A 27,145-nucleotide genomic window follows, 5' to 3' on the forward strand; every position below is an offset into this window, starting at 1 on the left:
TGTTAAAAGCATATCAGGCCCCTTAATATTTCCTGCCACAATGTTAGATTCCAACTGAGACAGGGAGTGCAATCCCATCCTTTGCCCTGCAGAGGATTTATAACATTCCATTTCACGGTCATACTCAATAAAAAATGTTGATGCAAAAAGCATGTTGGCAATTAGCTCTTACATAGAGATAGATGATAATTCCGAAAAATGGCCCCTTTACATTCTAGGTTCTGATCTCCATAATTGCACTGTGCTTGCTTCTGGGGGACAAAAGACATGTCTTTCAAGTGGACACCAAATATGGTGAAGGGACTGTTAAGAGCCTTGTAGACACTATGCCTTTAGAAATAAGAATTCGACCTCCAGAAAAGCAACAGTGTTCTGTTCTAGGAAATGTGGAAAATGAGTTTTGCTAGAGTTTGTTAGACACAAGCATGCTATAAATTTGGCATTCCATTTTGTCCAATAATGTGTCAGTAAGGAGCATTGGTTAAGCATCACATTTTTGACACAGGTAGCAGTGTTGCTAAAAATCAATATGAAATTTAATGCTCTTGCTAGGATTTGACATAAGAAAAATGGAACTCTGACTTTCATTCTCTAACTGAAGCAGAGTCTCCATCTTAAGGTTTGCTTTCTCTCACCTTTTCTAGATTAAAATAAAAGTTTTTCTATACTGTAATGTTTATGCTGAATACAATTTAAAGTAAAATTGTGACCTTGTAAGAACATAAGAGCCATGCTGGATCAGACCAAGGGTCCATCTAGTCCAGCATTCTGTTCGCACAGTGGCCAACCAGCTGTCAACTGGGAACCTACAAGCAGGGCATGAGAGCAACAGCTCCCTCCCACCTATGTTTCCCAGCAACTGGTGTACATAGGCTCATTGCCTCTGGTTCTGGAGGTAGCACATAGCCATCAGGTCTAGTAGCCATTGTTAGCCTTTTCCTCCAGGAACTTGTCCAACCCCCTTTTAAAGCCATCTGAATTGGTGGCCATCCCTACATCCTGTACTAGCAAATTCCATAGTTTAACTATGCACTCTGTGAAGAAGTACTTCCTTTCTTCTGTCCTGAATCTCCCACCAATCAGCTTCATGGGATGGCCCTGGGTTTTAGTATTTTTAGAGAGGTAGAAAAATGTCTCCCTATCCACATTCTCCACACCATGCATAATTTTGTAGACCTCTATCATGTCTCCCCTTACCCTCCTTTTTTCCAAGTTAAACAATCCTAGCTGTTGTAACCTTCTCTCATAGGGGAGATGCTCCAGCCCCTTGATCATTTTAGTTGCCCTTTTCTGTACTTTTTCCAGCTCTACAATATGTTTTTTTAGGTGTGGTGACCAGACCTGTACACAGAATTCCAAGTGTGGTTGCACCATAGATTTGTATAGGGGCAGTATGTTTTATTCTCACTTCCTTTTCTAATTATGCCTAACATGGACTTTGCCTTTTTTACAGTGGCTGCACACTGGGTTGGCATCTTCATCAAGCTGTCCAACACAACCCCAAGATCTCTTTCCTGGTCACTCACCGCTAGCTCAGATCCCATCAGGCTATACTTGAAGTTGGGATTTTTTGCTCCTATGTGCATCACTTTACACTTGCCCACATTGAACTGCATTTGCCATTTAGATGCCCATTCTCCCAGTTGGGAGAGATCCTTTTGGACCTCTTCCCAATCCCTTTTTGTTTTAACCACCCTAAATAAGTTAGTGTCATCAGCAAACTTGGCTACTTCACTGTTCACTCCTAATTCCAGATCATTTATGAACTGGTTGAAAAGCATTGGTCCTGATACAGATCCCTGTGGGACCCCACTATTTACTTCCCTCCATTGGGAGAATTTACCATTTATTCCTACTCTCTGCTTTCTGTTCTTTAACCAGTTACTGATCTAGAAGAGGATCTGTCCTCTTATTTCATGACTGCTAAGTTTGCTCAGGAGTCTTTGGTGAGGGACTTTGTCAATAGCCTTTTGGAAGTCCAAGTAAACAATGTCAACTGGATCCCCCCTGTCTACATGTTTATTGACACTCTCAGAGCTCTGAAAGGTTAGTGAGACAAGACTTACCTTTGCGGAAGCCGTGTTGATTATTTTTCAGCACTGCTTGTCCTTCTATATGCTTACTAATTTTATCTTTAATAATGCCTTCAACCAATTTACCCAAAACAGACATTAAGCTAACAGGCTTGTAATTTCCCGGATCCCCCCTGGATCCCTTTTTGAAAATTGGTGCTACATTGGCCATCTTCCAGTCCTCTGGTATAGAGGCTGATCTTAGAGACATGTCACATATTTTGGTTAGAATATCAGCAATTTAATATCTGAGTTCTTTGAGAACTCTAGGATGGATACCATCTGGGGCCGGTGATTTATTTGCTTTCAATGTGTCAATACGGTTGAGAACTTCATCTTCTGTCACTACTATTTACTAGGGATGGATGAAAGTCCCTTACCTGTCCTCGAAGCTTGCTTTGCGGTGGGGGGGAGGTGCTTCGCTTCTCCCCCCGAAGTTCATGCGAGGGGGGGGAGGCGCCCCGCCTCGCTCGGCTGAAATTCAGGCCGGGCGGGAGGCGCCCCATCCCTCGCCGGCGAAATTCAGGCCGGGTAGAAGCGCCCCGTCTACCCGGCCACGAAAAAAACAAAAACCACCCCCATGATAGGCTACGTAACGATTAACGTAGCCTATCACGGCTAGATTTCCAAAGTCAGCCGTGATAGGCTACGTAAATCGTCACGTAGCCTATCACGGGTGACTTTGAAAAAAAAAAAAGCACGTACGCAAATGGCGGCCCCCATAGGGAGCCGCCATTTGCGTTCCTTATTTGGTCCCTGTAGTCTACGTAAAGATTTACGTAGACTATGGCGAAAATAAGGGCAACGCAATAGCTTTTTTACAGCGTAATATCTTTACGTAGACTACAGGGACCAAATAAGGAACGCAAATGGCGGCTCCCTATGGGGGCTGCCATTTGCGTATGCGCTTTTTTTTTTCCTTCAAAGTCACCCGTGATAGGCTACGTGACGATTAACGTAGCCTATCACGGCTGACTTTGGAGATCTAGCCGTGATAGGCTACGTTAATCGTTACGTAGCCTATCACGGGGTTTTGGTTTTTTTTTAACTTTCCTTGTAATGGCAGCGGCGGCAGCCGGTCGAAAGACCGGCTGCCGCCCCCGCCCCTGACGAAGACCCGACGAACCGCCGCCGGGAGGGACATTCGTGAAAGGTAAGTCCCATCCCGGGGGGGTGGCGGAGAATTTCACCGCCGATTTTGGGGGGCCGAATGCATTGGCACTCGCCCCCCTGAAGTTTCGGGGAGAAATTCTCCCCCATCCCTACTATTTACCTTAATTTTTCAGAGACCCTTCCTGAAAACATCAGTTCAGGCACAGGTGTCTGTCCTATATCTTCTGCAGTGAAGACAGATGAAAAGAATTCATTCAGCTTCTCTGCAGTCTCTTTGTCCTCCTTCAGTAGTCCTTTAACTCCATTGTCATCCAGTGGTCCAACTGCCTCCCTAACTGGTTTTCTGCTTCTGATATATTTAAAGAAATCTTTATTGTTGGCCTTGATGTTGTTAGCAATATGCTCCTCAAAATGCTTTTTTGTATCTCTTATTGTCTTCTTGCATAGCCTTTGTGCCAGCTTGTGCTGCCTTTTGTTTTCCTCACTTGGGTAAGACTTCCATTTGTCAACCATGTGTATAGTTCCCAGCACTGCCACCTGCAGCTTTAAGACAAACAGACTTTGCTTCCCAGGCACATCTTGATAAGACACTCCACTCATTAGTCTGGAATGTGCTTGAGGCTGCACCATCAGCCTTATCACTCTTTGACTCATCCTGGTAAATCAAGAGGCCTGTTAAGGAAAACAGCAGCCTTCTGAACCAAAGTTGGAGAGCATTATGGGGCATCTAAGCCCCTCTAACACTACTGATAGCTTGGTTCAGGCCTGGGGCCTTACACCATGCCAGCGACTTCTTGGACTTGGTGCTACCTTTCCTAATCTGTGGAATACATTTTAGCTGGGATTCTATTATTGTGCTTTTCAGTAATCTCCAAGCATTCTGAAGGGATTTAATCCTCTTGACTCCTCATTTTAACTACCTTTTTACCAGTTCCCTCATTTTAGAGAAGTTTTCTTTTTTGAAGTCAAATGTGACTGTGTTGGACTTCCTGGGTAATTTTCCACTTAAATATATATTAAATCTGATAGCACTGTAATCACTGTCTCCAAATGGTTCAGCAACATTTACATCCTTTACTAGGTCCTGGGCGACACCACTTAGGATTAAATTCATGGTCGCCTCCCCTCTGGTCAGTTCCATGACCAACTGTTCTAGGGCACAATCATTTAGGGCATCGAGAAATCTAACCTCTTTGTTGTGGGCTGGAACATGTATTTATCCAATCAATGTGGGGGTGACTGAAGTCACCCATTATTACAACACCTCCTTGTTTGGAGGCCTCCCTGATTTAGTTTTCCATCTCAAGGTCACTCTGAGCATTCTGGTCTGGGGGACGATAGCATGTTCCTAGCACTAAATTAGCTTTGGAGCCTGGTATTGTCACCCATAGTGCTTCTGTGGGAGAGCTACCCCTTTTGGGTGTTCTAGTCCACTTGACACTATGCCCACTTTGATGTACAGGGCAACACCTCCCCTAGTATGCCCTTCCCTGTCCTTCCTATAGAGATTATATCCCACTGGTTCTCTCTGCTCCACCAGTTTCTGTAATGCCCGCTATATCCAGGTTTTTCTTAAAATCAAGCACTCCAATTCTCCCAATTTGGTTCGGAGGCTTCTAGCGTTTGCATAAAAACACCTATACAAGGTATCCCTCCCCAGATGCCTCTGGCGTTTGCATGTTTTGCTATGGGACACTGGCCCCTTTGATTGGCTATTATGTTCTACCATGTACTCCTGGCCTATTTCTTCCCCTTCTACATTTGGACAATCAAAAACATTTCATCTTCTGCAATGCAGCAACCTAATATTAGCTTAATTAGTGCTGCTTCAAATGCCTCTGTTTAAACTCATTCCTACTTCGAGGCAACAGAGTTCTTCTAGAATTTTTGGAGAGGTGAAAAATTCAGATTAATTATTGTGTGGGGCAATTCAACTGCACCATGAAATTTCAAATGCTTAAAAGTGCAGAAACAGTAACGGATTGTTGCACTTCTCTGTTTGATCAAGAGTGCACTTCATCATGGCATTCGTACTATTTATAGCACTGGATAATTATGGCACACATGTAACATACTGCAAAAATTTCACAAGAATACAGAGTGATCACTGTCACTGAAAACGTCCTGATATTTCACAGAATATTGCAGATTTCAATAGCACTGCCAGAGTTTCAGCTAATATCTCAATAGCAACATTAAACTTAGTATCAGTACTTCCTAGTAAGATTATTATCCAATTAAAGAAATCTTAGGTTGCAATCCTATACACAATTACCTGGGAATAAGCCCAGGACCTACTTATGAGCAGACATGTATAGCATTGCACTAGTTGGTTAATCATGCAAGTTTTAACTCATTAATACATTTTCATTTTCATGAAAAAGCATATTTTTTTAGAAGATGCACACCTGTGTCACAGCAGACATAATATTAAAAGGAAATCCCTCTTCTAAGATGGTGCTTGCCATCTGTAGTTTTTATAAGTGCTTTCATTAAAACATTTTTGTTAAAATCTGCTGACCAATTAATCAGGGACAAAATTTTTGATTATCAAAATGTTTTAATGGATTAATCTAACTCATTAACCATCTCAACAGTCACCTGGCGGCAGCTATTACATCAAACTACAGCAGAGGTAGAGATGGAATGCTGTGCCACTCCATCAGCTCTGCTGAGACAAACTTTTTTTGGCTCCTCTCTCTCTGAACTGTTTTAACCTCAGCTGGTCATTATTTGTAACGTTAAAAATGGTGTCTGAATTTGCTTGTTCTCCTCTTCCCTCTCCGTCTCCTTTGGACTGGAAACTTGAGGGCTGACTGCCTTGTTTTTCTTGATCTGTAAACCACTCTGGGTGGTTACTTGGCCAAAGAGCAGGATAAAAATGCTTTAATAAATAAACAATAAACATTGCAACCCTGCTTTTTGGTGGACATAATACGAATAACATCCTCAGTTTCTTGAAACAAGTGTATGTGATCCCTGTATAAAATAGTACATCAGTTTTGGGGATAATGTCAGTTTCTGGATGGTCTTGAAGAAAGAATTGAAGCATGTGAGGATGAAAACAACAGCAGTTAAATGGTCAGAGCAGCTGATATATTCTATAATAATTTGACTAACAAATGTCAAGACAACTAATTTATATGGGCTCTGTGGAGTAGCCTAGTTAAAGTACTGCACTGTCTGTAGGTTATTTTTAAAAAGCATTTCCTGGAGGAAGAAGAGTTCAGTGTTTCTGTTTCTTTTTTTGAAAGCTTCCTAGTCCATAGGACTCAGATAGGTTATTACTGGTATATTATATCTGAAGCATAACTAATTAGAATTGATCACCCCAGTGAAGCATGATCAGAGGACAGATCTCTATAATACATGACACACATGATTTTGGCCTAGGACTTGTGCTAAGTGAAGAAATCTCATAATCTGACTGCAAGAAACTCTTATCCAGGTCTTATCTAATTCCAAATAATTGAGCAGAACACGTCTCATATATTTATTTTAATCACAGTTGTTAAAAGACTATTTATATTTTAAGTGAAAGCTTACATTCTTCGGAATCTATCAGATTCCAGATTAGTGATAATGTTATGTAATTTGGGGTACACCTACAGTCACACAGATTATCAACCTCTAGAAAATCCTACTTGCTATTAGGGAATTAAATTCTCAAAACACCCCCAAAACTCAGGGTTCATATAGCTTTTTATACTTTCTATTCTGATTAAGCATTACAGTAGAATACTAGCACAGCATCTTAGGACTTATAACTATTCTTGGTGGCTATTTTGTCTGTTGTGGTATGAACTTGTATTTTATTCTGTGTTCATGTTGTGATTTTTTTGCTGCTCTGCTGACTTTAATAATCACTACTGATTTTATTGTTTATTGCTATTTGTAACTACCATAAGTTGCTCCAGAAGGCCTTACACGGAGTTTCTGGATAATAAATAAATGTAATAAATGAAATATTCCTCTCTCTTTTTGTTTTAGAAATTACATCACTACTGTGAACATTTCGTCGTGGGAGATACAGACATCATCCCCCCTGGCCATGACTCTTTTAGGGAACCCAACAAACCACAATTTAGCACTGCTGATTAAATCCAGTTTTCCCCTTTATCTAGTGCTTCAGGATCTGTGCCTATCAACATGGTGCAAAAATGCTTTGCCATTTAACAAAGACCTAAGAAAAGCTATCTCCTTAATTTTTAAAATGGGCTATTGATGAAAAAGCTTTCCCCCAAAGCATGGGTAACAGATGTGGAAGTAAGGCTATATCACCCTCCCCCCACAAAAATATCATGGGTTGTATCCAGTGCAGGGGTAGGCATCTGGTGCCCTCCAGATATTTTAGATTACAATTCTCATCATCCTTGACCACTGGACATGTTGGTTGGGGCTTATGGGAGTTCTGGTCCAGTAGTGCAGGGTCAGGTGGTCTACCCCTGCACTAGAGGAAAGCACTTCCATAAATCAGGGCACCCACGTTTCACCAATTTCCCCTACCTACTGCACCTGTCCATGCTATATCCCATATCATTCTGGAGGGTCTCCCAACCTTCAGGAACAGTTTCAATAAGCACAGTGGGTAGTGGGGATTGATGAAAATTCAGTAAACTGCCTAGCATGAATGGAAATGCTTTCTGCTCTTGCAAAGGCACAATTCCATGCCGATATAAATCTCCTGCTACAGCTACACTGTTGGAGTTAGTACAACCACTGGAAAAAGGTATTCCCCATTACACCCTTAAACTGAGCATCTATATGCAAAAATTTGCAGAATTCTTTTGCTTACCATAAAATGCGTTCAGTGGTTGAATGTCTCTGAGTACCAGAAGTTGGGGTCAAACAGAGAAGGGCAAGTACTGCCAATGTCTGCTATGAATTGCTTTAGGGCATCTGCTGGCCTTCTTGGCCAGCACTACAGTGTGTGTGTGCGCATGTGTGTATGAGTGTTGCAGAACCCAGAGTCAGAGAGACCACGGAGTGAAGGAAAAAGAGATTCTTTATTTAACGCGCGGGCTTAAGGCTGGAATCATTTCCAAAGAGCCAGAAGCCCCGAAATACATCAGCACATTGGTTTTATAGACATTGTGACACATATGAAACAGCTCCTCCTCCCCCTCCCGCGTGGGGTTGCAGTCCTCAACATTTCTTCTCTTAGCACCATTGCTTATAATACAAGAACTGGGTTATAGGGTAGCCATGATAAGGAGAGAACAGAAGAGAACAGCAGAGAACAAGATATACAATTGTATGACCTTTGACAAGATAAGGAATTCCTGTGTCTCGTCAGCTTACAACAATATATTCAAGGGAGAAAGAGCTCAGCAAGAACATGAAGCATGAGACTGCATGAGGCTACTTAGTCTGACCCCCGATATGGCTGCTACATTCCCCCTTAAATGCATAATTTCATTACAATTATAGCATTTCTGATAACTATACAAAGCTTTTTGTGACATACATATTACTTAGCCTCTTGTTGGGCTATTAGAGCATGAGGGCAGCAGTTTTACTAGCTGAGACATAAAACAGATTGGTTAAACAGCGCATAAGACAAGGAACGCAGAGACATAACAGAACTTTTATGAACAACACTGGTAGAATTAGGATGAACAATGATTTTAAGCCAGCTAAGATTTGGAAGCCAAGGGGTTAACTAATTGAGCTTATTGTTTTGTCTTATTGTTTTGTTAGCTACTATATTGTGCAGCTTGTTGATCTGTTCATCTACAGCATTGCCATTATCAGTTAAGTTAAAACAACAGAGCTTTTGGTGTGTCTCACAACTTAAATGATGAAGAAGGAAGAGGTAATCTATACCAGCTCTATTTTCTAGAACTGCACCTCTTAGATTACGCAACTCTTTATTTAACAATGACAATGCTCGTGAGGTGGCATTTATGCTTTTGGCTAAGCTGCAAGCTAACCGGTTGATCTCCAGACCATCAGCCAAGGCTAAACCTGGAACCCCAACCAGTGACATTGCTAAGGCCAATTTTTCTGAGTCAGAGTATAACTGAACATGACTATTACAATTTTTAGTTAGGTGGAGTGCTCGAGGCTGCCGTCGATGGATTTTCTCGGGCCACAGGGGAAGAATTGGCACCAGTTCAATTGGCGGCTGAGGCAACATGGGTGGTTATTAGACAAGTTGGCAGGAATGAATGACCAAGTGCGGGAACTACATGTCTAAAACCATCCATGAGGCAAAAGTATGTGGGCATCATTAAAATATATGTTTTGAATTTTATTACAGTGGAAGGGGGCCAGGGATAGCTTTATATTTTCTGGAAAAAATTTTGACAATTAAGCATTCGTGGACACGTAGCATTTGTTTTAGCAACGATGGGGGTGCATAGAGTGAACTCTGTAGGGGGTAGGATCTTTGCAACCACACCCCAATTAGCATTTTGGGAATAAGTTAAACTTACACTATAAACTTTTAACATGGTATCTTTTTGAATTTTCCCAGGATGTCTACAGACAGGTATTAGGCAAGAGCTAATAAGCCTGTTTGCAGGTATACTTCTTGGCAAACAAAAATGTTTTACTCTCATGATGTTAGCCAGGTGGAGCCAGTAATTATCAGCAAATTGCTGGGACAAACTTCTCTTTCTAGGGGCAGACCCCCCTTTTTGCACCTTATTAAGGAAACACAATGCAACACTACTAACACTACAACACGCATGTTTGATCTTCTTTGGGATCTGACCGTACGCCAGGCAGCTATTCACCTGGCAAGCTGCAGTAGGGTCTAGTCCCCTTCTTCAATTCTCTAGTTGCAGGTCTGACCGTACGCAGGGGGACAGTCTCCCGGTGTGTCCACAGTAAGGTCTAGCCTGAGTCTTCTTACTGCTTTTTCAGAATGATTTTTAAAGGATTTTTGAAAAGGAAAGAAATCCTTTTAAAGGATTTTTGTTTACAGTCTACTTTCCCCCTCTCGCTCTCTTGACTCATGTCCAATGTATCCAGGGTTTAACTCCAGCTGCTTTTATAGCTGTGGGGGTGGAAAGTATAACAGTTTTCAGTCCTCTCCATCTGGGAGTCAAAGGGTTATTTTTCCCTCTTTAACTCATACTTTAACTCTTGGTTGGAAAGGATGAGCTTCTGTGATGGGAATGGCTTATTTTTTTAAGACAAAGCGACGCTGGGCTTGAAGAACTTTGCTCAGTGTGTGGACTTCTTGTTTAAGGCTAACGTTTGCTTGCTCTTGATGCCACTCTAGTGTCAATCATGAAGTCAATGTCACGGCCCCTCACAGTCAATGTCATGGCCCCTCTCAAGCTGTCTCCCTCTTCACCCATTCTGGCCTCTTTGGTTTTCTTCTTTGTGTATTTGATTTATTTTATTTGGGCATTTATGCCACTAATGTCCATCTTGTCCACACTGGGCACACTGGTTCTTTTTTAAGAATCTTCTGCCTCTGCCGGGTCTTCTTCTTTTCTTTTTTTGTCCACGTCTCCTTGGGCCTCTGGGTTGAGGGGGGTATACTGGCGATAGGCATTTGAAAGACGCTCTAAGTATGCTCTGGGGCCTCGGTGGCACCTTGCAGCACTTTAGACACTTTGGTCATATTAATTGACTTCTTTATACCTGCCTTTACGGCTTTTAACAGCAGGGTTTGATACTAGGTGAGGCGCTCTAGCCCCACTTGTGTTTTGGGATTCTAGCGGGTGGGGGGTTACTTACAAGGAGACTTTATTGGGTAACTTACAGCACACAGGCATACTTAATGGTTGGATCAGACAGCTTCTCTGAACCACGAGCTATTGGGCTAAATGGGTTTTTATACTATACATGTTACCCATGAGGCAACACAACACTAGCAAGCATTTTTAGCATAGGCTAGAAGTGTTTGGTTCTCAGGCACAGCTTCCTGTAAACAACTTCGCTTCCCAAAGTGCTTGATAACACTTTTATTTATTAGTATGGGAAGACAAATTTTTTCTCTTTCTTTTGCTTTCTTTTTCTTTGCTGATCTGCCTGTATTGGAGATCATGTTTCAAACTTTTTATATAAAACTTTCTGCTCCATGCACCAGCCTTGTCTCTTTATTTGTCTTTTTCAAGTTAAACTCACTTACTTAAACCTTTCTGCCTTACACTAGTCCCAATGACACACATTTGGGATAGGCTCCTCTTCTCCTTCTAGTTACATTTTCTTCATTTTAAAGAACTATTACATTATTGTGGCTACTTTACCCCAGGTAATAAGCTCCAGGCACAATCAGCTGCTTTTAATTTACCCTGGGGGCAACTATGGCCACGCTTCTTTTCTACAAATGTTTTTTTTTTCTTTGCCTCTTGCCTTTTCTTTCTTCTTTTTTTTTCTCTCTTCTCCATCTGTCTGCTACTTTCTCTATTTCTTTCTTTTCTACTTGCTTTTGTCTTTCTTTCCTTGTCATCCATTGGGAACCACACTTAGTATTATTTGGAGTTGCAACTAACACTAATCTGCAAATATTACATATATTTTATGATATTTAAGAAATCATAAAATATACACAACAAACTTTTTCTGCAATTTAACACAATGAATGGAAAACACTTTTTGCATGGTAAGGCATGATGGAGCAGATCTAGCAATCATACTGCTCTTCTGGCTGAAAGCTCAGGGCCCATTAAAATCAAGGGACGGGCATACCCACACACGCAAAGGGTTCTAGGTCACCATTTTTGCATCGGCAACTCTATGCTACATGAGTTCTGGCAGAAGGAAATCTAAAAGTCATAGATCAAACTCAGCTTGCTGTACACTGAGCTGACTACAAACACAGACACACGGTCCACAGCGATGAGAGTTCAAGTTTATCTAAAGCTTCATAGCACTGTCCGTGGCAAGTCTTTGACAATTTAAAATTTTAGTCCATGTGCAGAGTGTCTCTAAAAAGCCCAGATGATGATGGAGGCAAACAGAGAAGGCTCTGGGCAATGAAGATGCGATGTTTCTAGCAAAGGCTCTCTACTTTTGCATCAGTTTAAAAAGGGAAAGTGTGGCCCTACACCCCTTCTGACAGACAAGGGCCTTTAACTTTTTAGCAAGGCCTCTGTCTAAACAGAGCGGCACAGCTCAGCTCTCTAGCCGTGACACTTTAACTTGGGCAACTCCTCTGTGAATTTTATTTTACTTCTGTCAGGTTCTCTCACAGACATTTTAAAAACTTACTCTTTTTTTTTCTCTTCTAACCTGGTACACGAAAGCACTGAAACACTGAGTGCCGAAACTCAGGACGCTGGGGGGTGATGGGCATCGCCTTATACTTGCATTTTTCAGGCAGCCATTAATCTTCGGGGAGGCGGTGGGGTGAGTTGCAGGACTTCAAAGGCAAGCTTCTCAGTTTGTTTGTATTTGTAAATCCCAAGCTTAAAACAGGACACGATGAGGTACAGGGCAGCCAAATTCTTACTTTGGCACGGGCAATAAATAACTCGGGTCAGCTTTCTTCACTGGGGTCTCAAACAGGAAAACAGTCTTAATTTAAAGTTGTAACATCACTGACAGCGTCAGCCAGCCAGCTACACAGATCTCATTGTTTTTTACGACAGTTGCTCCAGTATCTTTTCTTCTCAATCAGGTTGGGTCTCCCAGCTTACACAGTTTATTGCAGCTTTCAGGAGCATGGTAGTAGCGTGATTTTGGCTTGGCCAGGAACATGCTGTCTGGTTTCTCGGTCTCTTCAGCACACACACTTAGGCAGTGTAACACTGGACACTCAAATCAGTGAGATTTCTTCATTGCAGGGAATCCCACGGCAAAAGCTTAATGGTTACGCTCTTCAGAAATCATATAGCCGATGGTCAGTAGCTACAGGCTCTATGCAATTCTAACACAGTTCAAAGCTAAACACGGTTACCTTGACAGAGATCTTCAACATGGTCTTTCCGCTTCATTCTGCTTTGGGACAGTCTTATGGCACACTTTTCACTCGAAGAGGGGTTTAGCCTGTGCTCTGGGGGCTGATTCTTCACCTTTATTTTCTATTTTGCCTTCATCTTCTGGGTCTTCATTTTCAGTTTCCATTTCTTAGGGATTTCATCTCAATTAGGCGAGGTGATGATGTTGCACAACTCAGAACGTTGTGGGCAATTTTCCTGCCCCCCCCCCCTCTCGGCGCGCTAGGCTAACAGCTACTTCTTCGGCCTTACACTCTCACGCTCCCACGCTTTGTTAAAAGCCAGACTGTCCTGCAACATTTTTCTAATTAACAGCCTCAGATCTTGTTCTTTTCTCTCTCAGCTCGACCTTGAGCTTTTTGCTGTTTTTTCTTTTTATTCTGAATCTTTTTTAAAAAACCTTTTTCCTTCTTTGTTTGACATACATCTCAAGGGGGTGCAAGGTTTGCTTCCCCCACCACCCATAGCCTCCCTCCTAAATTGAAGACAGACACAATTAGGGAATGGGAATTGGTCAGTGAGTAAGGGGTCTCACTGGCTGACACAAGAGGATTTTACACACCACGCGCTTTGCTACTGGCCTGGGCACCCGGACGGTCAACGGTATGCGTCAGAAACCGCAGTAGCCACTCACACAATCATCAATCTCTCCACTGCATCCATATGTCCCTGTCACCCACTTTTTCTACTTTTTACCAGAGCGGAAAGCGGCTTCCCCAGCTTCCTACTGAGTACTGGCGTGCTGGGTACTGGCGCCCACTCGGGGGTGTGATCAGGCCCCCCTTCTACCCGCAAGGAGTAGGTTCTTTTGTATACGTATACCACCAACACTGACCTTCTTCATAAGGCGGGGCCCTCTTTTTTTCTGCCCAGTGGCCTTTCTCCCTAAAGGCGGGGCCCTCTTTTTCCCATATACTTGCTTTTCTCCTGAAGGCTTCCAATGTGGGTTTCAACTCAATTGCAGCTGTGATACAGGCAGGGCTAAAGTTCCTTCCTCCGCTTCCCAAGGTTCTCTTTCTGCTCGCTGCCGTTTGGGCGATCCTGGTGCAGGCCTTCTCCCATTCACTCGACAAAAAGGTCGGTGGCACCAAGAAAGGGAGGCATGCGCCGAGCTCGTCTTCCTGGTGCGGCGATCAAGAGCAGGCAACTGCCACCTGTCTGGCTCAGAGCCTGCCACATCCGAGTCATGGCACCATTTATGTTGCAGAACCCAGAGTCAGAGAGACCACGGAGTGAAGGAAAAAGAGATTCTTTATTTAACGCGCGGGCGTAAGGCTGGAATCATTTCCAAAGAGCCGGAAGCCCCGAAATACATCAGCACATTGGTTTTATAGACATTGTGACACATATGAAACGGCTCCTCCTCCCCCTCCCGTGTGGGGTTGCAGTCCTCAACATTTCTTCTCTTAGCACCATTGTTTATAATACAAGAACTGGGTTATAGGGTAGCCATGATAAGGAGAGAACAGAAGAGAACAGCAGAGAACAAGATATACAATTGTATGACCTTTGACAAGATAAGGAATTCCTGTGTCTCGTCAGCTTACAACAATATATTCAAGGGAGAAAGAGCTCAGCAAGAACATGAAGCATGAGACTGCATGAGGCTACTTAGTCTGACCCCCGATATGGCTGCTACATGAGAGATGACATTTTATACTCAAATTTATTTATACACACACACGTGCATGCACACACACACACAGACACATATTGCTTCCCATCAAATCTGAAATGTATAAAATTGGATGCATGTCCAGTTCCCAATCATTCTTTCAAGTAACTGCCAAATTTTACAAGCACACATTCAGATTGGACAAGAAAAGTATATATTTCCAACCTGGTTTGGGGACAGAAACTGCCTTCATCACCCTGGTAGATTACTTATGTAGGTGAATGAACAGGAGAAGTGCAACCCTGTTCATTTCCCTGGCCTTGTAAGGGGCCTTTGATACCATTAAGCATGGTATCCTTATGTGGTAGGACTGGAGATCACAGTGTTATTGTGGCTTCAGTTCTTTCTGGAGGGACATAACCTGAAGACAGTGCTGGAAGACTCCTGTTCTACCACCTGACTTTTGGGGTGCCTCAAGGTTCTATCTTGTCCCCTATGCTTTTCAACACCTACATCTGAGTAGAAGTCACCTGAGGTCATCCTCAATATGCAAATGACATCGTTTTACCTTACATTTTCTCCATCTAATCTCAGAGAGAGTATGGAACACCTGAGCAATTGTCTGGAGACACTTTTGGGATGGATGAGACTAAAAAAGTTGAAGGTTAACCCAGATAAAACTGAGGGACTGGGGGTGGAGAACTCTGCTGATCTGCATGGATGTGTGTGACCCGTGTTGGATGAGAGGACATTTCTCCTGGAGGACCAAGTTTATGCTGGTTTACATTTCATAAATTGTAGTTTTAACTGTTGCCAATTTTTTATTTGATTGCTTATTTTGAAATGAAATGAAATGTTCATGCTGTTGTTTAAGTTAATTGTATTGTATATTTATATTGTTTTATGTCTTCTACTTTGCAAACCACAGTATAAAAATATTTTAAATAAATACTTGGGTATCTATACCTGAATGCAAAATATAAAGGAAGTATCACCCTGCCAAAGATGATCATTCATACATACATACCAGTCTGGGAGCTGCTTCCCGATGGTGTGACCCACACTGCTGGTCAGTGTGTATGAACATCACAATCATGTAGAAATGGGTGATCCCATAGCTCTTTCCCACCTGATCAGCAACCTGCTAGGAGAAAGGATGCCAAAGGCTGTCTGTCCCTTTTTTTTAGAGGTGGGGTTCAGGCAGCATCTGTTGCTTCACCTACTCTTTTCTTTACCTCTTACTATGGCAACCTATAGTGGTCACTGAAGCATATTCTAGACAGCTGTTACCCCTAATGTATGACCTGCACTGCTGCACACACTGAGTTTAGCCACTATGTTTTTTCCATTTCTGGTTCATCACATTTTTGGTCTGAGGGGTTGTAATCTATTTATAGTAAAGGAACACAATTCATTGCTATCTTGTCTATCCATAATTCATAGCCTGCAGTCTACTTTAGATTTAGAACAAGTCGTAAATGCACCCTCCACTCACATTCTAGCCGCAAAGGGAGCTATTTTTTTTTAAAAAAAAACATTACAGGGATTAATGGTAGCAAACATCTAATAATACTTTCTTTGATAGCAGGTTCGATTAATTAAGCGTTGGTGAAGATATAGATTCTTGCAGATACACACAAACTCAGGAGTCTATATTTATCAACAACCAAAGCTCCTGCATTTCCAGCATTTAAAAAAGAAGTACCATAAACACAGCAGTATATAAAAGAGCAAGCAAGTGCTTGTATAAAATTGATATGAGGAAGGCAATATGGGCAAAGTACTTTATATTTCATTTCTAATTCTAGTCTTGTTCATTTTCTAAACAATGTATTTCTCCTTAGCTCTAATAAAGTTGTTTAGATTTTTCAGCCTCAGTATATTCAAAGTGGGGAAAATGTGTCCTAATAATCCGTATATATTCTGAAAGAAAGGGTAGAGTTACTTGCGTGTGTGCGTGCCTTAAAACAGATCAGTATTCTTCAACGTGGTGCCCTTCAGATGTTTTAGACTACAACACAGCATTCCTGACCATTGGCCATGCTAGTTGGGGCTGATGGTTGTTGAAGTCCAAAACATCTGGAGGGTACCATGTTGGGGAAGACAGAGATAGATTGTGTCAACAAAACACATTTCTCTCCAGTTACTTGCATGGGGGGAGAATCTGTATTTATATAGAATCTGCTTAACCCTAGGAAGTTATTTCAAAAACCAAGGAAATTCAATGTTTAAAAAAACCCTGCTGGTTTAAAAGATCAGAGTTAAGGCTATCAAACTCCCCAAAACCAGGAAATTGGAAGCTAAGGCTGATGCCTTAAAAGATATACCCCATGATCAGTGGTGATGTTATGCAATCTCACAAATTGTGCTTGCTTAGAAATGCCCTACCCGGCGCCAGCTTGTCTGGCTAAAAGGGGGGGCCACTGCGGGCGGGTGGGGTGACAAGACGTAGGGGCCTCTGATTGGTGCACCCCAGTGGCACCACCATGCAGGGAGGGGCATGCTGAGCTGCCTTAAACTCAGCTCCCACTCCCAATCTCAGCTCTTTGGCGCGTCGCAGCTCCCTCCCACCCTCCCCTTAGCAGTGTGGGTTTTTGCCGGTTGCCCCTTCGGGAGCCATGTAGGAATTTTTTGGCTCACAGTCCGATTGGCCTAGGACTGTGGGTCTTTTTCGCCTACATCACACTGTTAGTTGGGGTGGGTGTGTCCTATAGGGGAATACGGTCTATATCATTGGTCACATTCCACTTGGCGGCTAGGACGGGCAAAACAGGAAAGGGAGTAGGGATGGTGTGCATGGAGAGGCACCTTATGGTGACAGGTGACGCCTGAGGCCCCCCAAACGGGTTGTGCGGCTCAGCGGGGGGATAAGGGTTGCCTGGGAGACCAACCCTACTCACTCACCCAGGTGTTGTGTGGCACCGGGTTGGGGGTGACACCGGAAGGTCTACCTCCCCCAGAAGGGGCAGTCCGGAGGGATGGCGAGATCACCGCCACCCCTCAGGCTGGGTGTGTTTTCGCCCAAGAAGTGTCAGATAGCCGCTGACACAGTTAGATGCCCGTCCTAGTTACCCCTTGGCAAATATTTCAATAAAATGTGGCCCAATTTTCAACCCAAGCTTGTTGTCTGTGTCTTCTTTGACCCATCTCCGCTTGCAATTTACCCTCCATGCACCTGCATTTTTCCTTGGTCTTTCAGGCCCAAATCCTGAATGGAGTGCCTGTGACCAGCAAAGACACCCCACGTTGATTCCAGTTATTAAGGCTAGGCCCATCAGTAAAAAAGAGTTCCACAATGTGAAACAGTGATCAGGGTGGGAGTGGGGAGAGACACAGATTTTTATGGCTTAATAATGCCACAAACCTCTCTGAAAGCAAAGACAGTCTGTGTGACATAACCACATAAAAAAAGGAAACAGTCACTCCTTAAACAATAAAGCTGGGCAAACTTTTCTTGCATTCATGTGTCACCTGATTCTAATGGTACATACTGCAGGTCAATCATGACCTGCCTTACATTTTTTACTTCCAAAGACAAAATGCCTGTACTGTATCTCTTCCCCACCAATTAGCACTCTTCTCTGCTTCACCACCTCCCAACACCTAGGCTTAGATCCAAAACACATAGTACTTTAAAGACATAATTAGTATCTATGGTGTGTGTGTGTGGGGGGGACACTCTAGAGCAGGGATGGGCAACTTTGAGAGATGTGGGGGCAATTTTTATTCCTTGGACCCCTTGCAGGCTACACCCTGCCTGGTGCTGCTGAAAAAAATCATAATAAAAAATGGCATCTGGAGTGGTTATAAAGCACTAAAAGGCTCAAAAAGGGGTCAGTTTTGAGAGCTGCATGTTGCCAGAATGAGCTGCATGTTGCCCATTCCTGCTCTACAGTAAGCACAGGGTCCCTGTTCTGTATCAGAACCCTAGCTTGGGGGGTAGGGGGCCTGTAACCCTTATCCCTACTGTGGTCCCAATCCAGGTCAAGGGGCCTGCATCCGCAATTTATATTAAAGCAAACAGATCACAGTTTGGCAATATATATTGCAAGCATGGAGAGGGACCCAATCAAGATTGGGACTGCAGGATGGGGAAAGTGTTGAAGGTGCTCTAACCCCCATGCTAGGTTCCTGATCAGGATTGGGACCCCTGAGCTTAGTCTAGACTAAAAAAGCAAGAAAAGCAATGTGTACTTTGGCCGCTAGTTCACAATGAGATGGTAAACCTTTGTTTGGGCTGTATCATTTCAGATTGTGGAAACATGATGGAATGCTCCCCTACAAGAAAAAAAAAATCTCTGCACACACCATGCTAGAGAACATGGATCTACCCAGTCTCCAGCTTGACTGCACCAGTTGTTATACAGTGCTATGATTTTGGACAATATAGCACTGAAGTAGGTGAGGACAATGGGTGAGGAGAAATATGACAGACATCTTGCTCCCTACATTTCATGTCCTCTTTGCCCTACTATTTACAATGTTTTGTTTCAGTTGTGTGCCCAAGAGTATTATACCATCACCATTGGATACTATCTCATCAAAGGCATGAAAAGGACTTATGCCACAGTGTTTGCTATTTTTAAAAAATGCTGCCGGATTCTGCATGCATAACAATGAGTGTGTCCAGATTATTAGTATTTAGTAAACAACACAGCTATGCATAATCTACTACTAAATAAGGCTCACAAGATACAATTTGTCTCTAGTTTGAGGGTAGTAACATAGTAAATAATACAATGCAGGCCAAGGGCAAGCAACTTGTGGCCCTCCATTCGTTTTGCCTTATGGCCCCCATCAGCCCTAGCCAGCATAGCCAGTGCCGAAGGATCATGGCAGCTGCACGCCAAAACATCTGGAGGGCCACAAGTTGCCCACCCCTGAATTGTAGACCTATCTATTCGTAGTCCCAAACATTATTTCTCTAGGCCCTGTGCAGACTTGTACCACAGGTCTCCTTTCTCCTCCCCCAGAAAAGGCAATGTGTGTTGGAAAAAAAATGGAGGGTTGCCTTTAGTTTCTTTTGGGATCCTTTGTTTAAGCTCCTTATGTTTCTGGTTGCCTGATTTGTATCTGTAGCCAGAAATAGCAGCATGGCCTATATGCATATTAATTATACATGTAGATACTGCTGCCTGCCCCTGAATTTTAGTTTCATTTTTTCTATACACTCTGGAGACCAGAGGCCTACATCACTCATTCACATATGTTCAGGGGCCTGTAGATCCCATAAGCAGAAGCACTGGCTCCCCTGTCCTTGATAATTGGTTGTATTTATTTATTTAAGAAATTTATCACACACTTTTCATTATAAAATAATCCCAAAGCGGAGTGCAACCAATGAAACATACAACACTGACAACAACAAAAACATAAACAGGGGAGAACACTAACAGATAAATAACAGTTTGGACAGTGCAGCAAGAGAGAGGAAGATTTAATCAAAAGCCTGGGTAAACAAAGAGGTCTTTTGCTGGCACTGAAAGCCTGTAAGACTTGGCACCACCCATATATGAGGGTGGAGGGAAGTCTACATTCAGAGTGCCCGTATTGAGGACGTCCTCTCTCAAGTTGCCGTGCATAGAACTCCAGGCAAATACAGCACTGTCAAGAGGGCATCCCCACTCGATCTTTAATATCTGGGCAGGTACATAAGGGAGAAGGCGCTTCACTGTAGTACCTCTCTTCTTCTTCCAGTTGGACGCCACATACTGTTGGCTCCCCAGGCTGTAAGAAATACTATCAGGAACTAAAGAACCCAGAAAGTATAGGTCTCGAGACAGCATGTCACACTGGGTGGCATGCTTAATCCTACCCCTTCTCACAAGTCCCCCTGCCATTCACTGAACACATGGAGGTGAAGGAGAAGCAGGACCACTTCCCCAGGCCCCAACCCAAAGTCAGTGTACCTTGTTTGCCCCACTCCTGACCTCCATGTGAACAAATGGGGGCAGGGGGACTTCTGAAATGGGCTTACATCTCACAAACTGCAAGTCCTAGAGTTCCCAGTACTAGCATATACACTGCTGTAGAAGAGGGCCTGACATAGTAGCTCAAGGCCAAAACAGCCATTACTTTGACTATGAGCATTTCTACACCAGGCCAAAATCCCACAACTTTACTGGGGCTTTCTGCTTCCATTTTAAATGCAGGATCACAACGGGCTCCCTTTACATGCGCTTCCCTCCCCCCCCCCTTATCTGTGTTGTTCTATATGTTTCATTATACAGACACTAGATGGTGCTGTGGTCTAGCTCCTGTTATTGAGGATTTTCCTCTTTTCATTAGGGAATTCAACACACTGTAATTTGATAGCTCATTATCTCTGATATTAAAAAAAAATGGGATAAAGGTCATTTAGCGTGGGAGAGGCACTGAAGGTTGACAATGTCATGTGAAGGACCCGCAAACTTCTGTGAGTAACCAATCTCAATAGCAGGATAAAAGCCCTGCGTAGAGAAGCCCTCCTTGTCTAACAGTTACATCTTCTTTTCATTTTTACCTAAGAGTAGGTGGGGGGGGCACAATCTGGAGCTTAGAAGCCTCTTGCTCCCCCATACAAACACATTAGGGTCTCAATCCAAATTGGGGGCCCTGCACCTACTCTAGAGTAAAAATGGGGAAAAAAGATGTATCTACTAGGTACACATTTCAAATTAACATAATGGCTGTTTTTGGCTCTTTCTGTTCAGGATGTTGCTTGTTCCAATCTAACGCTGCTTCTGATGGCCCCAGCAAATCTTACAAGATCTGGACACTCTGCATAGATACAGGGAAATAAGATTGCTTATACATACTCAAGCAAGGTCTACAATTTAGTCTCCTTCTTCATGGTACTAATCTTCCTAAACATCCAGGCCGTTAAACATCCAGGCCTATTCATAAGAAAAGTCATTATTTCAGACAGCTATTTTTTTTTCTTGCAGTGGCAAGCCTTCTTTCTTAAAGAGGCAGCTTCCACAGTGCCGAAAACATTGATAAACAGTTCCCATAACTTAAATGTTTTTTAAAAATTGGATTCAGTGCCATTACTGCTCTCAAAGCAGATGGTACTATATAAATGCTGATGTTTCTTATCATAGAATTTGGGTAAATTACCACCAGAATAGTTCTAACTCAGTCAGAACTGGAGTGGGGAGGGGGAGTGAGCTTGATTTGTTGTCATTTAGCTCAGCCTTACTGCTACTTGATGGCAAATTGTAAGATTGAATACGTTTAATTGAATTGATCTATGCAAATGAGCAATGGCTGATAATATTTTCCATCCTTGTAAGAAGCACTGAGTACACTGTACCTTCTAGTCCCAAAGTGCCGAATAAATAAATACAAATGAAAAATCAGTGCAGTCTGCAGACCCGATTACAAAAACAGTCCGCTTACAGTAATTTTGAAACCTCGGAAACCTTCAGAATCTAGTCCCTTCAAACACTGGGGGTTGGACTTGTGGGTCTTATAGGCCCCTTCCAACCCTACTGTTCTATGAACCCTCAGTTCTTTTATCAGGCCCAAAGGCAACATCTCCAGGCCTTGCTAAACAACATTTCAAGACACATTTGTTTTACTGAAATATCAACTAAATTAATTTGAACTGATCCCAATAAATCAGGGGACATTTCCTTTCCATGTTATAAAAAAGCACAACCAGGTTCGGACGATCACAGGGGGAAACAACATGGTATGGGTTGTTGCCCCCACCCCTCGCATGACTAGTGTTTCCCTAATTACTCTTCCCAATTCTTTATTTGCCTATCTGTACCTTTCCAGCATGAGATTAGAAGCTCATTGCCAAACTCAGCCTTGAAAACTACACAGCTCTGCCATTCTTTCTCATTTCCTCTTTCAGCTCCATGTACTTTTCAAGGCTGAGATTGCTCCATTTTCACTTCTGAAGTGGGGAGGCAGCAGTGTGTGCAAAAGATCGGGGGGATCGTAGTGGCATTGTAACTCCCAGGGAAATACCCTACCACCACATCTGGCTTGCCTGGCCATGGGGTGGGGGCGTTGCGGGTGGGTGGGGTAAGCGGACGTGCCAGGCCGCCATTGATGGAACCCCACGGTGCCACTGGGGAGGGGAGGGGTCGGAGAGGCCTTTTACTCTCTGAGCCCCTTCCAACTGGCTCTTGCCTGCCCTTAAGCAGTGTCGGTCTATCTGGTTGCCCTCTGGGGGGCCATGTAGGAATTTTTGGCTCACAGTCCAATTTTTCGCCTACTTCACACTGTTAATGGGGTTGGGTGAGTCCTTTAGGTAAATTTGGTCTATTTTTTGTTAAGTTCAGGTCGCATTTCCGATGGTGGCTAGGATGGGCAAGGGGGAATGAGTTTAGGGATGGTGAACATTCAGAGGCACTGTTATGGTGACAGGTGATACCTGAGGCCTCCACGGGTTTTGCGGCTCGGCGGGGGGTTAAGCGTTGCCTGTGAGACCGATTCACCTCAATCACCCAGGAGCTTTGTGGCCCAGAAGGGGTGACAGGGGAAGGTCTACCTCCCCCATAAGGGGCAGTCCTGAGGGGAGGCGATGCTGTCACGCCACCTCTCAGGCTGGGTATGTTTTCGCTCATTATAGTGCCAGCTAGCAGCTGGCACAGTCCAGTGCCTGTCCTAGGTTTTCCCCTTTGTGGATATTTCAATAAATGTGGCACAATTTCAATCCAAGTACTTGTGTCTGTCTCTTTATTACCCCTCTCCGCTCGCAGAGCCTTCATGTGCACCTTTGCATCTGCAGGCACCAGATTGGGGACCCCAGCCTTACAGACTCTATTCCCTAGCATATCCATTTGGAAAATCCAGTACTGTGCAAAAGCAGTGGTGGCAGAGAAATATGCTTTCATCGCCAAAAACTCTGCCACAGAATAGCCCCTAGCATGAGGTATGGATGGCCAAATTCATCATGCCTCTTCCATCATTTGCTCCCTGGTCATTGACCTAATTGTTTCTTGACCTCAGCTCTCAATATATCAAGGGCATTCTACAGCTTGACTGTGAACATACATAGTCATTTTACATCTTAAGTCCTTACCTTGTCAAAACCTCAGAGATTTAATTTCAGTCCTATTTGTGTAATATTACAAGAGGTACCATTAATTTTACTCAAAATGCATGCTCTAAAAGCTAATGTACTGTGTTATTAACTGTTACAATGTCAGTGTTTTTATTATCAGATTTTCTTAATTAGTGTATGGTCTATTATTTATCATCACATTGCACATGAAGGAGTTTAGCAATTTAGCTTCCTTGTCTCATAATAAATAAATCACCTGGATAGTGCATTTAGGGAAATCTTGTGAGTACCTTTTCCATTACTGCAAAAGTTGGAAGTCTTACACAATATTTTGAATTCTGAAGAGACAGCAAGATCAATTGTTTAGGTCATATGAAACCTATGTGGAACATTATCATTTTCATTGGATGATATGAAAAGTACATTATCTGGTTTTTAAAGAGCCAAATTGGGTGATGGACATAAAGAGCTAACATTCTACAACCCTCCATTAAATTGGCAGATACAAGACATATAGTTGTCTGGTTATTATGACATATTGGAGAAAAGTGTTACAGAAAATTAAGGAAATTACTGGTTACAAGATAATCATACTTCTTATCAAGTTTTCCTATTTTAGATTTGCCTCTCATTTTCTTACCTTCCAAATCTGGGTCTGAACAAATTTTGACCAATTCTGGTGGCTCAATCAATTTTTCATCAGAAAGTAGATAAAGGTTTGGTCTCAGCATCTCTTGTAAGGAAAACATGATTTCAGGTTGCAAAAATTAGAGATACTCCACATTTTGATGTCACACGTCTCTTTTGAGTTTTGAAAAGTATGCTGTGAGTAGGCCTGTGTTCCATAAATGTGAGCCTTCTACTAGCAGATCTTTACTATGGAGCTTGGCCATTTTTGATGACATCTGCTTGTCTAGCACCCATGACATTGTGTATGGGTAACAGAATGGCCCCTGAAAATATAGAATTTGGTCATCCCTACTTCTCTGACAGATAGCGTTTACTCTGGAACTGGGTTACTTGTTATTTTTTATACAGGCTGACTTCATCCTTTACAGATTCAGAGTGAAGAAAACCATGAGAGGATTTCAGCACTTTGCCAGACATCCTTAAAAGACCCCAATTCAATATTCAGTGAAATGAATGTTTTTCTACTTTCTGAGGCCTAAGGAAAAGTTAACCTTAGAGCATGGGTGGGCAACTCACCCTGACCTTAAGTGAGGCCCCTGCCAAACTGTAGTTTCTTGAGCAAAATAATAGGCATTTTGCCACCAAACTTTGGTGACAAACTGTGTCAGTGACTTAAAATAGCCAAATTTAGCATTAAAACAAGTTTTGCACCTTGTTTCAAACTCAATTTGGCCTTTTTAGGTGTCAGTCGTGGTTTGCCACCAAGAGTTGGGGGCAAAATGGAAATTGATTTGCTGCTGCCAAAATTCAGCAGCACATGGCAGTTCTGGGGAGAAGTTCTGGGGGGTTGAATTTGCAGCAGTCCCCAAAATTGCCCATTCATGCATTAGAGAGTATCGTTTGCCATATGAATGTCCGTCCTCACATAATCAGATCAACAGAGAAGGCCTTCCTCTGAATCTGTTTTTTGGTTGGTTATATTGCTGAGGATGAACCAAAGAGCCTTCTCAGTAATTATGGTATCCTTACTGTGGAACTCCCTCCTCAGGGAAGCTCAGTTGCAGTTTTTAGGTCATTTCTGTTGGGAATCCATGAGAAGATTTTTAATTGTCATATTAGCTCCTGTTATTCCAAATTTGATGATGCTTGGTTGTTTTCAGATTGTTTTGTTTTTAGGATAATAAGTTCTGATGTGTTTTATGCATCGTTTTTATTATGTTAGAGCTGCCCTAAGGCGTCACAGTGTGGCAGGGTATAAATGCCAAAATAAATCCATAAGGCTGAAATCCTATGCATAATTATTTGGGAGCCATCCCCACTGAATGAAGTGGGACTTGCATCTGAGTAAGCATGCATAGGATTGTGCTGTGAGTGAAGCACGGAATATTTATTTATTTATTTATTTATTTATTTATTTATTTATATTACGCCAAAAAAATGGCACTCAAGGCAGCTCTTTGCCTGCCGTCTTTTTCCATTGATAAGGGTGACTCTGAAAGGGGCACTACCTGTGTACTACCTCTTGCATTAGGCCATGGGAAGGCTCTGGAAAGCAGAATGCTCTATTCTAATTCATGCCGGTACCCTGAAACACCACTTTGCACCAAGCAGCAGGCTTTTTAAAAGCCTGGACAATGCTCTGACCCCAAGCAAACAAGGGTAGCAATGGAAAGATGTGAAGAATGATGTGGCTCTAATAATAATTACCCAAAGGGACTGTACATGCCACTGTAGAGTAATGCACTCTGCTTCAAACACACACCTCAGAGTCAGTCCCCTGGTACCTGCACAAAAAGCTCTGCTGCAGGGCTGAATACAATACAGAGGCATAAAATGAAAACTGATTTTTAAAAAGTGCTTCACTTATTTAGAATGCAAAGTAATTTTGGAGTGCATTACATCTCTTCAGTGAAGTGACTTCATTAAGCGGATCATTGCGTATCCTGTGAGTGAGTGTGTGGATTTATAAATAAGATAGCTGCGCATTACTACAGAATACAGATATGATAGAGTGGCAGTTTCTCCCATATTTTCATAGGCTTATTACTTGAGTACAGAAATGTACTCTGCAATGGCATTTGAAGATGACTTCTTGGCTTTAAAAAAAATCTTTAATTTTGAGAAGTGAGCTGGTTCCCATCTGTTGGCATTTCGCTGACACTTGTTAGTTTAGCATGCCTCTTTTAGTTAGTGGGGGGGAAAGACAATTGTAGGTTTTATTCATGAGTTATGGAGTTTTGCTAAATATTGTGAGCTGGAAAAATCACTGTTTCCTAGTTCATGCTTTAGGGCTCTTTCCTCAATAGTACAGCAGCCTGCACAGTCATTAACAAGTGCAAAGTAGGATGGAGAATGCCACCATTTTTTATTTATTATTACATTTCTATCCCACTTTTTTCCTTGCAAGGAACCCAAGGTCACTTACATGGTCCTCCTGCTTTTCATTTTATTCTCACAACAAACTTGTGAAGTAGCTTAGGCTGAGAGTCAGTGACTGGCCCAAAGTCACCCAGGGAGCTGCAAGGCCCAGTGGGGTCCAGAACCTGGATCTCCTTAGTTCCAGTCCAGCACTCTAACTACTACGCCACACTGACTCTTCTTGTTTAACTGCATACTGTGTGGAGTTTGTACAACCATAGGTAAAAATACACACAATTTATTCTATTCATTTAACAAATTTATAAACTGCGGCTTCATCCCAAAAAGGACTTCAGGGGTGTAGACATAATGCAACCTAAAAACAATACAATACAGTACAATAAAAACAAGCTACAATCTAAACATCAAAAAGTAAAATCAAGAGACATAAAATCTT

At 42.6% G+C, this 27,145-nt stretch overlaps 2 protein-coding genes across 2 annotated transcripts in view; one reads left to right on the forward strand and one right to left on the reverse strand.

Moving 5' to 3' along the window:
* The window catches only part of LOC146350865 (uncharacterized), a 38,611-nt gene extending 31,201 nt beyond the window's left edge, over positions 1 to 7,410 (forward strand). The window contains exon 5 of the mRNA XM_084842006.1: positions 7,176 to 7,410. Coding sequence (XP_084698132.1) covers positions 7,176 to 7,410 — 235 coding nt within the window. The remainder of the gene's footprint in view (positions 1 to 7,175) is intronic.
* ADGRA1 (adhesion G protein-coupled receptor A1) overlaps positions 1 to 27,145 on the reverse strand; it is a 554,873-nt gene that overhangs the window by 198,084 nt on the left and 329,644 nt on the right. The gene's annotated exons all lie outside the window — the stretch shown is intronic.

Source organism: Heloderma suspectum, chromosome 3 (assembly GCF_057233095.1).
Source record: "Heloderma suspectum isolate Gila_16-S chromosome 3, 16-S_ref, whole genome shotgun sequence".
Classification (NCBI taxonomy): domain Eukaryota; kingdom Metazoa; phylum Chordata; class Lepidosauria; order Squamata; family Helodermatidae; genus Heloderma; species Heloderma suspectum.